The sequence below is a fragment of the Scyliorhinus canicula genome, chromosome 11, assembly GCF_902713615.1.
Source record: "Scyliorhinus canicula chromosome 11, sScyCan1.1, whole genome shotgun sequence".
Classification (NCBI taxonomy): domain Eukaryota; kingdom Metazoa; phylum Chordata; class Chondrichthyes; order Carcharhiniformes; family Scyliorhinidae; genus Scyliorhinus; species Scyliorhinus canicula.
This window is the reverse complement of record NC_052156.1, coordinates 123,924,093-123,936,328: the sequence shown is the minus strand read 5'-3', so window position 1 is coordinate 123,936,328 and position 12,236 is coordinate 123,924,093. Positions and strand designations below refer to the sequence as shown.

Genomic DNA, 12,236 nt, shown 5'->3' with positions numbered 1-12,236 from the left:
TGGGCTGAATGGCCTCCTTCTGCACTGTAGGAGTTCTATGATTCTAAAACGCATGCCACTCTTATAAAGGGCTGACTTCGCCCTTTAAAGGCCGCACGCCTCCTTGCCAATTCTGCCGCGATATCCGAATACTGCTTCCTTTCCACTGCACCTTCCGATTCTCCGTGGCCCACTTCAGGACCCTCTCCTTCATCCGACAGCTGTGAAAACATACTATCACCGCTCGTGGAGGCTTATTCGCCCATGGTTTTGCCAGGAGTGATGGCGGGGACCTGGTGCTCCTCTCCTACCAACTTCATAAACATTGTCGCAAGACACTCAGATCAGCCTCGGGCCCCACAGCCCCTCAGGCAACCCCACATTCCTGAGGTTCTGCCGCCTCGACCTACTCTCCAGGTCCTCAGCCCTCCAACCCTTGTTCCTTTTCTCCACTACTTGAGCATCCAACTGGCCACTGTGTCACAACACTCACCATACTCTCGCACTGTCTCAGAGGTATTTTCCAATGGCTCCTTAAATCAGGACTGTTGCATCCACCACTGACTGAGGATCCCCAGCATCTCCCTCCTTTGCCTTTCAAAATGTTTGCTGAATTGTATGTTTGGTGACATCCTTCGACATGTCACCATTACAGTCACTCAGTTTCTTCTTTAATGGAATATATATATTGAATTGTTTCTTTAAATGATTTCCACTGTACCTTTTAGTGTATTTACCCATTCAACCTTAGGCAGGTCTCCCTCATACCTATGTATTTGACTTTGTTTAAGATTCTTGTTTGTGATTGGAGTATGTTGCTGTCATTTTTTTTTAAATATATTTTTATTGGGATTTTAACATTTAGTAAAAAGCTTTGTATATATAACAAAACAGCACCATTGGCAAATATATAAATGAAGAAACTAGGCAACAATAGTTGCATATACATCTGTACAAATGGGTTATCACTACCTTTGCTCGCCTTCAGTTATTTACATTCATATTTACAGTCAGAACTCTTGGCATTGTTTTCAAATTTGATGTGGAACAAAATTGTATTTTGATCACCATTTCCCAGTTGATCTTTGCTCCAACATTAATAATTAATCCTGCCTAATTGCACAACACTAGATCAAAAATAGCTTTACCCCTCGTTAGTTTCTTGGAGCAATATGTTGTGGAACTGTCATGGAAGCATTGTACTAACTCATCGCCCAGACCACATTTGCTTAGCTCAGTCTACATTAAGAGCAACATCCCCCACAATTATTAATTTCCTTTTGTTGCAAACTCTAATAATTTCTTATTTAATGCTCTGCCAAGCAGTTAGGGGACCCGTTAACTACTGCCACCAGTATTTCCTGACCCTTGCTATTTCTAATCTCCACCCAGACTGATTCTACTTCCTGATTTTCTAACCCAAAGCCCTTTTCTCACTAATGGTCTTATGTCATCCTTTATTATCAGGGTTACCCCTCCTCATTTTCCATTCTGCCTGTCCTTTCAAAATGTTGTGCATCCTTAAATAACTATTTCCTGACCCAGCTCATCTTGCTATGTCCCTGTAATGGCGATTGGACCTATTTGTGCCAATAGTTCATTTATCTTGTTGTGGATGCTCCACGCATTCAGATAAAGCAATTTCAATTTCATTTTGTTTGCTACTATTCCCTGCATGGATCTTACTCTTATTATTAAACTCTGTCCATTTCTGTCCTACTCAGCTGGCTTTACCCACATCGATATACATTTCTATTGCCTCAACTTTTATATTTGAATTTCTAATTCTCCCTTCAACCAAATTCTCCGCTCCCATCGTAAATATAAAACTATTTTTCTCTACTCTGACCAGATTTTCTGGTGCATTTTTTATATTTATATGTTCTGTCTCTTCCTGTCACACCCTTATCATTACCAATACCATGAGAAAGCATTATTGCTTTGTCCTTTCTTTAGAGGTGGTACGGTGGCACAGTGGTTAGCACTGCTGCCTCACAGCCCCAGGTCACTGTCCATGGGTAGTTTGCATTCTCCCCGGTGTCTGCGTGGGTCCCACTGCCACAAACCCAAAGATGTGCATGGTAGGGAGCCTTGCCCCTTAATTGGGCAAGAAAGACTCGGGTACTCTTAATCCCCCGTGACTCTATAGCCATAGTTAAACAACTCATCAGGATACTGGACCACAAACACTTGTTCCCTCTACCACTAAAGCACAGAGGCGGCAGTGCATACCATCTACAAGATGCACTGCAGGAACTCATCAAGGCTCCTTAGACAGAATCTTTCAAACCCACGACTGTTACAGCTGGAAAGACAAGGGCAGCAGACACACGAGTACACCACCACCTGGAAGTTCCTTCTAAGCCACGCACCATCACGACTTGCAAATGAATTGCCGTTCCTTCACTGTCGCTGGGTCACGATCCTGGAACTCCCTCCCCAACAGTGCTGTGGGTGTACATACATCATATGGATTGAAGCAGTTCAAGTGGCAGCTCACCACCACCTCCTCAAGGGCAATTAGTGATGTCCAATAAATGCTGGGCTAACCAGCAATGCCCACAATTGAAGTAAAAATAAAAAATGACAGTAGGGGAAAATATGCCACCTAATTCCTCAGCAGGGAGAAATGGGCGAGGTTACTAATTTAATTCTGTGATTGTAGTCTTACAGGCAGGCACCCAGCCATGTATCTCAAGAATGTTGCAGAGGATGAACTATGTTTATCTACTGGTTAAGCCCAGAAAGGTCATCAGAAAGAAGAGACATTTAATCCTTGGTATCTGCTGGCTTAGTACCAAGGAATAATTGCCTCTGTAAGCTTCTATAAAAAGGAATGACACGATAGAAGCATTGAACTCCAACATACTAAACCCTCCTCTTGTTAACATTCGCAACCAATAATGTTTTCAACCAGTTCCGTTAGGAACACACAATTGGGTAATGTAGTAGCTTTTGTACTGAACTAGCAATGTGGAGGTCACCAAATTTTCACCATGACAAGTTGCCCATGCAATAAATTTGGTCATAAATCTAGCACCAGTAAAAGTCACCATGAAAGCAGCCAAAGGAGAAATCTGTCACTTTTATCTAGTCTGAGTCCCAAAGTATCAAATTGACAGCCAATGTCACTCAGATGTAAAACAATTTCTATTGAACAAAAAGAGAAATAGTATACGAGTCTCATCAGTCACAACCCAGGCACCAATGAGTACACAACTCAGCAAAGACAAGTCTGAGAACTGGTTGTGTGCAGGTTTGGAGAACTGACTCAGACTCGTCAAGCAACAGCCTGATGTCTTAAACACATACACATCAGTAACTGCCAGAGTCTTGGAGATGTATTCCTCCTCCTGGAGATGTATTCTTCCTCCATTGGCAAGAGAGACTCAAGGTAAGGGCAGTGTTATGAAGATTGATCGGAGCTCTCATATATACTTTGGATCACCCCACCTTCCCCATTTTAACCTCCCCAAAACACACTCCCCCTTGCTGACCCCTCAATTCATCTTGAAGAAATCAATGAACTGTTTCCATCTCCGGGCGAACCCCTCTACCAATCCCCACAGAACGAACTTTACCTTCTCCAACCTCAGGAACTCTGCCAGGTCGCTCACCCACACCCCCGCTGTTGGCAGCTCCCGAGTCCCGCCAACTCAACAAACTCCGTCTCCAGGCTATCAGGGAGTCAAAGGCCAGTCATTGGCCTCTATTCCTCCCTGGACACCTGGTTCATCTGACACACCAAATATCGCCACCTCCAGACTCGGAACCACCCCCACATCCAGCACCTCGGACATCACATCTGAGAACCCCTGCCATAACCCCCTCAGTCTCGGACATGCCCAGAACATGTGGATGTGATTTGCTGCTCCTCCCCCACCCCCCATAGCTATCTTCCACCCCTTGCAAAGAACCTGCTCATCCTCGCCACCGTAATGTGGGCCCTACGCACCACTTTAGACTGGGTGAGGCTTCACATGAGGACGTGTCCACCCTCTGCACGTCCTCCACCCACGTCCCGGCTCCCACCTCCTCTCTCAGTTCCTCCTCCCATTTGCACTAAATATCCTCCATTGGAGTGCCCTCCCTCTCCCATCAGTTCCTTCTAAATATCCAACACCTTCCCCTCCTCTATTCTGTCCTCCAATAACAGCTTGTCTGAGGTGGCAGCCGCAGAAAGTGCAGCACCACTCTCCGCACTTAATCCCGAACCTGCAGGTACCTAAAACCATTCCCCTTGGGCAACTCATACAATTCCTCCAGCCCTGCAAATTTGCCCCCTATAAACAAGTCCCTGAAATAATTACCCTCTGCCACTCCTGGAATCTCACGACGAGTCCTGACGGCACCAATCTATGCTTGTTGCAGATCAGCACCCACAACGACGTATCCTCCAACCCAAACTGCTGCCTACACTTCCCCCACATCCTTAAACGCTGACACCACTACTGGGCTCAGACTATCTGGCAGGCGAGAACGGCAAAGGTGCCAACAACAAAGCCCTCAAAGATGTTCCCCTGCACAACGCTATCAATACCTACTCCCAGACTGACCTCTCCTCCACAACCCATTTCCTCACCATCACAATATTTGCTGGCCAATAATAATTTAATACTCCTTAATAGTGAGGAAGCAAGGGAGCATGTAGGTGCTGGTGTTCCCAAGATGTTATTAATATGTGTTATCATCTGTAGTGGTTGAAACGGTGGGGCTGGAAGATTGTCGAGGTAACCCTATTGTGTTGCTGTGTTACATACTTTGTCAATGCGCTGCTGGCGAGAGCTGAATATTGGGTGTAGTGAGAGAGACACTGATCATGCATTCGTTGTGGATTATAGCTCGCCTCAGACTATTGTTCTGGCCAAACCAATCTCAGCAAGTGATGAGTATTCCAACACACTCCTGGCTTGTACCTTAGACATGGTGAAGAGATTTTGGGAGATAAGCAGATGTGTCACTAATCAGGGATACTCACCCTCTATTCAACTGTGGAAGCCCCATGGTTGAATGGATTGTCTGAACCCAAGCTCGAGCGATTAAAAAAAAAGGAAAATTTTAAATTTGAAACAGCTAGTTTGATTTTAATATTTTCGGATCAAATTGCAACACGGGGATACTATTTTGAGATTTAGCTACTCTGAGTGTTGTTTACAAAGAGATGGAAAGAACCCTAAAAATATATATTCAGGCTTGGTTTTAGCTGCATTGCACCATAGCGAAAGTTAAACCAAAGTCAAACTGTTACATGCTGTTAGGTTTAAAGATTTGTAAATAAAAGTCTTAAAAAATAAACTCAATAAAATAAAATGGACTCTATTAGAACAAAAGCAAGAGAGCAAAACTTAAAAATCATCAATATATTCACCATTCAAGGATCTTAAATAGATCTCAAAATAACTTTTAAAATCTACCAGATGCGCTACTGCCTCATGGCACCAAGGACCCGACTTCAATCCCGGCCTCGGATCACTGTTTGTGTGGAGTTTGCACATTCTCCCGTGTGTGTGGGTCTCACCCCCACAATCCAAAAAGGTGCGCAGGGTAGGTGAATTGGCCACGCTAAATTGCCCATTGGGAAAAAAAAAGAATTCGGTACTCTGAATTTATCATTTTAAAAAATCTGCCCGACATTTTTTTTTAAGGAAGAAATTCTACTTGATATTTTACATTGCACTAGAGCTATGCTTCCAGGTGGCATTTGTGTGTGTCTTGTGCTGTCAGTAGCAAGCTGAGGGTGAAACAGATATGGATGCCCTAAACTTGGTTGCCAGGCAGACATTTTAGTGGGTCATAAAACCACCAGTTTTATAGTGTTGAAATATTTCTCACTGTGCTTGAAGTTGGTTACATGAGGCCTACCATTGAGGGGATGGGATGAAATAGCTACCTCCAAATTGTTGTGCTTTCGGAGACTCGTATCATCTCGTCAATTTATTTTTGATGTATGTATCACCTCACCATTAGAGGATTTTAGATTAATATGTATTCTTGAGGGATGGATGTACTTCACTATAAAAAATATTTATTCTTTCACATGACCTGAAATAACATTAAAGCTGAAATATTAATCTGGCCTTTTAGGCTGGGAGCCCAATTCCCCGATCATTTAAACAATGTCATAATCCAGTGATTACATACCAAATTATAAAGCAGATAGAGCAACATAAATACCGTTCTTCTCCATGAATAGAAATGTATTTCCATCTTAAATTAGACTAGGGTAACTGAAAGATTTACTCATCTTGTGTCACCCCCACCCCTGCCCCACCCCACTGCCCCAAATTCCATATGTAACTTTGACATTTTGGAGAATAAAATTAGAAATAGTGCACTGCAATTTGATTGCACTTTCGTATTGGTGTTTTTAAAATCAAAAACAGAACATGATTTTCTACATTGCAACAGATACTAGTGCTAATCCACTAAGAATAAGAAAATTAGTGAACTGTGTCCCATACTCAAAGTCAGTTTCATGTGAAGAGCTGAATCAATATTAGCAAGGTGGGTAGACCAAACATTGAACATAACTAATCTCCATCCTATACTTGCTGAATTTCAGCACAATTGGTGGTCATCAAGTTTCTACACCCGTCATTCCAACCAACTGAAACCTGGTAACTTTTCTTACCTTTGTGGAGGAAGATCAATTTGTTTCATTTGAAAGTTGCTGTTCATGACTATTTCATGAGCCAGAGTCATATTTGACAATCCTTTTGCAGTCTCCATCAGGTCATCAAAAGAAACCATTTTAGGAGGACTTGCTGGACAGACAAAAAAAATAGATTTGGTGACTCATACTCAAGGAAGTCTTCAGTAGAAATATGCAACTGTTCATAATTACTACTTGTGTAGGGAATAGACATCTTACTCCATCTGTTATCATCTACTATTCACACATATCAAAACCAGGCGGGGAGGAAAGTGTGGCCATAATTCAAGCTTGCCGATTATTTTTTTCTCCTCCCCCCCCCCCCCCCCCAAACCACATGCTAACATTTTCCTACCATTTGGCAACATACCAGATTACATTCACCATTCCACAGATAGATCTTTACTCTTCCCACGTTCCCCAATTTCCCAAAGCTCTTTTCCTACTCAAAGACTCAGCAATGACCATTGTATACTTGTGCCTAAATGCTCATCTTCTTATCTAATGAAATAAATAAGGAGTGGGTAAGGAACATCCTTAAGGAATCACGTCTCTACAGAGTCCAATTTAAATGAGCATTGCAAAATAACAAAGTCCCTCATAATCCATGTCATAAAACCGCTTTCAATTACCCAAAATGAATATCGTTCACAAAGATCACAAGGCCACACTAATATGAGAAACAAATGTCTAGTTATTTGATCAGAGGAAAATGAATTAGCCATTTAGAGATTGGACACAATCATTCAAAGTTCAAATTTGGACTCAAGCTTCAGAATGCATATAAAGGAGACAGTTATTTTAAACTAAAGACTTAGCCCTGACCCTATGTTTATTTATCTCTGAGTCCTTATATCTCCATTGATTTCAATGCAGACTCAAATGGGCCAAATGGCCTCCTTCTGCACTATAGGAATTTTATGGATTCTATAAATAAATGATCAAAAAATGTTAATATTAGCAACCTCACTGTTCTGCTAACCCCAGTCATATTTTAACCCCAACTGGCATTTTGGAGAAGAGGCAAGCAAAAGCTCTTCCTCAAATTCAAAACCATGTAAACTAATTGATGCAAATAATGTAGCCCAATGGCTCGAATATACGAACCTCCAATCCAACTGGGTCTTAGTACCCATGTAAATGTTGTCAATCTTATTAATTTGCATATTTTAAAAAACATTTGGTAAGCAGACATCACTCGGTTGGACTTAACATTAGGTGCTTCTTACAGAGTAAAATAAAGTTTGTGTTCCACCAAATATTGCAACGGTGGTGGTATGATGACTCCAGATACAAAATATACTCTGTGATAGATACGTAACTTGTTTTTAAAAAATTGAGCTCAAAGACCTACAGGCTGGAGAGCTGGGTTTGCTAGAAGAATCACTGCTGAAGCTTTGTCGAGCATATTCATAGTCACTGGAAGAGTTGACACTATCCGATCTCTCACAAGATTCAGTGTCACTGTTTAATGATTCGTCATTCAAGGAATGTTTCTCATTACTGAAAGGCATCTTCTCACTGTAAAAACAAAATGTACTGACATAGATATCCATTATTGAAAATGGGCTTTTTTGGATTCATTTTAACACATTTAATTGGGATTTTGTAAAATAACTTGAAAGAAACAATAAGCATCTGAAATAGTAGACCAACCTAACAGAATGATATGAACAAAATTATCAAGTGTCGTTGTATGGTCATTGTAATGTTCTTGGCGGATGGCCTGAGTTATATTACAAGAACACTTATAGCTAAAGCTATAAACAATTTATTAACTGTGGGTCAAACATATACAAAACAACAGATGAATAACAGCAACCTGTTGTAACAGCAACCTCTCTCCCAGCTCCCTAGTCTGTCTGAGGTCACCTGACATGAACATTCACATATTATACTAATGAGACTGCTAGTCAATCGTGAATTACAACAGATCCATGATATCACAACATCCCCTTTCCTTTGAAGGGATAAATGAATACTTTACCAGTATATTTATATATGTGATATCATTAGCCTGCGAGTCTAACAGTACTAATTTTCTTTTAACATTTTTAAAACTGGTTTAACAAATATGAACAGCAAGCTGTACAAATAGTCCAAATCTACAAATGGAGTTGATCAGGTTTCCTTCTGACTCTGGTTGACCTTCTCATAGTTTGACCTTGCTGCTCAGAACTTTCTCCATGACATTCTCATGCTCAGGAACTGCTGTTGATTCTGACGTAGGTTCGTCATCCATCACATTGTTGTGAAAGTCTTGTCTGGTTTTCCAACATGCGCGACAATTTCTTCTTGAACCCAACCCTTCCTCAGTCAGTACATTGAAGGAACGAGGTGCTAATTCTTCAGGTACAATGGCTTTTCTCAACCAATTGCCCGAATCTTCTATTCTCACAGTGTCATCACTACTCAGGTGGTAAAGTTCTTAACACGCTATAACAGAACTGCTTTTATTTTGCTTTTATGTTTTGCATTCCTGCAGGACCACTGTATTTTCCAAGTATGAAAGTGTGGTACACAGCCTTCTATTCATGAGTAACTCTGCTGCCGATCTACCATGTGGCAATGGTAACATTTTGTAATGTGATTTTGTGAGCTACGGATCAGATTGGCTGTCCATTGCTTTCTGTAATAATTGTTTTATATGTACACTTTTTTCATTAAGATCTTTGGTATCCATGCCTATATGAGCATTACCATTTTTTCATTTCACACATACCATGGAATTTACCCCATTCGTAGATTCTTCTATCTTCTTGATAACCTGTGGTTTCGTATCTGATACGGTTGGTAGGGTAGAAATGAGATTGTCATTCAAAGAACAAAGAAACGTACAGCACAGGAACAGGCCCTTCGGCCCTCCAAGCCTGCGCCAACCATGCTGCCCGTCTAAACTAAAATCTTCTACACTTCCTGGGTCCGTGTCCCTCTATTCCCATCCTATTCATGTACTTGTCAAGATGCCCCTTAAACGTCACTATCGTCTCTGCTTCCACCACCTCCTCCGGCAGCGAGTTCCAGGCACCCACTACCTTCTGTGTAAAAAAAAAACTTGCCTCGCACATCTCCTCTACACCCTGCCCCTCACACCTTAAACCTATGCCCCCTAGTAATTGACCCCTCCTACCCTGGGAAAAAGACTCTGACTATCCACTATGTCTATGCCCCTCATAATTTTGTAGACCTCTATCAGGTCGCCCCTCAACCTTCTTCGTTCCAGTGAGAACAAACCAAGTTTATTCAACTTCTCCTCATACCTAATGCCCTCCATACCAGGCAATATCCTGGTAAATCTCTTCTGCACCCTGTCTAAAGACTCCACATTCTTCTGGTAGTGTGGTGACCAGAATTGAACACTATACTCCAAGTGTGGGTCTACCTCAGGTTCTATACAGCTGCAACATGACTTGCCAATTTTTATACACAATGTCCCGGCCAATGAAGGCAAGCATGCCGTATGCCTTCTTGACTACGTGCAGATCTACATCTTCAGCAATTTCACAACTAATAGTTTGTACCGGTGCTTTAGATTATGCATCTTCTTTAAATTGTATCTCATTGGCGAATGGTAGCGCATTAAACTCAGTTAACACAATCGCTGAATTTGCTGATAATGCTCTCAGAATCATTGGGAATGTTGATCCAATCCTTTGTGAATACTTTGGGCAGCACGGTAGCACAAGTGGATAGCACTGTGGCTTCATAGCGCCAGGGTCCCACGTTCGATTCCCTGCTGGGTCACTGTCTGTGCAGATCTGCACGTTCTCCCCTTGTCTGCGTTTGTTTCCTCCGGGTGCTCCGGTTTCCTCCCACAGTTCAAAGACGAGGTGAGGTGGATTGACCATGATAAATTGCCCTTAGTGACCAAAAAGGTTAGGAGGGGTTATTGGGTTACCGGGATAGGGTGGAAGTGAGGGCTTAAGTGGGTGGGTGCAGACTCGATGGGCCGAATGGCCTCCTTCTGCACTGTATGTTCTATATACCAACTGCACTAGACCCAATTCTTCACAGGACTGATAACCTAATAATGAATCCAAGCCGTTGGATACAAAGCCTTTGGATACAGAATAGGACTGAATAAACTGTGTTCTTCACCGCCACACTCTGGCCACAAGCACCACAACATTTAATGCTTGAACCACTATAATTTCTCAAGAGATATTTTGTGATTTCTTCTAATCGGCTGAATTTTTAAGATTTTTTTTTCCCAAATCAGTCATGCTGATTAAATAGATTTTAGCACCAGTGTCTAACTTCAATTGGACCACTGTACTGTTCACTTCAAGTGATAGCAGCCATTTGTCCTCATTAACCACATTTATTTTAAATGGAGCATCAGTTTGCATTTCTTTTTAAGTGCTGGGGAATATTTTGATACCTCCAAAAAATTCTTCTTCTCTGTTATTACTCCAACAAACAATGATGTTTCATCACTGGACACGGTCTTCCTCTGTGCTGACTGATCTGGGGCTGAGCTTCGAGTAATAATTCTAAAGAAAGTGATTTTTTTTTCCTTTGAATCTGGAACAAAACTTGCTAAAAGCTAGACACTGCTTTAATGTGTGCCTTTGACCACATCTTTTACACAGAAATACTTCATCCTGATCTTTAACCCGTTTGTTGGTGTGTGAGGAGCTGCAGGAACTTTCCCGCCTTTCTTCGGAAGTTTCCCCCTTTTTGGAAAAAGGGCAGCAACTGGAATGCTTTCCTCCAAGACGCCGCCGTTACTGAGAAACATTTTAGAATGCTGTGCTGTTAGGCCATGAGCCTAACAAAACTGTTTGTTCCAAAGACAGCTCCGATTCCCTCAGCAACCTCTCCCTCAGTTTATTTTTCTTTTTCTTTTTTTAAACTTGTTTTTATTCAAAGTTTTACAGAATTTTTACAAAACCACTACTAAAAGGCAACAAAAAAAATTAACAACTTAACAAAACAAGGTGGGATAACTACCATTTACAAGAAAAATCTATCCAAAACCCATACAGTTCCCCACCCCACCCCCCAAGTTTGCTGCTGCTGGTGACCTCCTCACTTAACGTTCCGCGAGAAAGTCAAGGAACGGTTGCCACCCGCCTGGAGAACACCAGCAAGGACCCCTCAGGGCAAACTTTATCCTCTCCAAACCCCCCCCCCCCCCAATTGCTCTCCCGTAAGTCAGCTGACTCATGCTGACTTCGGCCGCTCCCGCCTCTACCACCAATCCCACTGTTGGCTCCCTCTGCGGGTCTCCAACCTCCCCCCACCCCCTTACTCAAGTGAGGGAGAGAGAACCCCACCCCCTTATTCCCATGTGTCAAGAAAGAAAAGCTCAAACAAACAAACAAACTTCGGGTGCCATCCCCATCGATGAGAAATTCCCCCCCCACCACCCTGCAAACTGCTCTCGCTGTCCGGCCCGTCCCCACTGCCTATGACGCAGCTCTATACCAACTGCAAACAGACCCAGAACCTCGAAGGCCCAGAACAAAGGGGCAAAAAAAAAAAAAGCACGGGGGAAAACCAACATAACACCGCCCCCTCCCAGCCCCCACCGCCCCACCAGGGTGCCCCAACAACATACAGCAGTCCAGTAGTTCAAGTCCAGCTTCTCGTTCTTAATAAA

General features: G+C 42.4%; 1 protein-coding gene across 8 annotated transcripts in view; it reads right to left on the bottom strand.

The window, feature by feature from the left end:
* Positions 1-12,236, bottom strand: part of tcp11l2 (t-complex 11, testis-specific-like 2) — an 82,511-nt gene that overhangs the window by 44,937 nt on the left and 25,338 nt on the right. For 6 of the 8 annotated variants that reach the window (XR_005462293.1, XM_038811288.1, XM_038811290.1 and 3 more), the window contains exons 3-4: positions 7,986-8,152; positions 6,611-6,743 (exon numbers count right to left, since the gene is read on the bottom strand). Coding sequence is in view for 7 of the 8 variants with exons in the window: in XM_038811288.1 (XP_038667216.1) it covers positions 6,611-6,743; positions 7,986-8,145 (293 nt within the window). In the remaining variant the exon portion in view is untranslated. Of the gene's footprint in view, positions 1-6,610; positions 6,744-7,985; positions 8,171-12,236 lie in introns of all 8 variants that reach the window. The other 2 variants (XM_038811291.1, XM_038811292.1) reach the window with 1 other exon arrangement.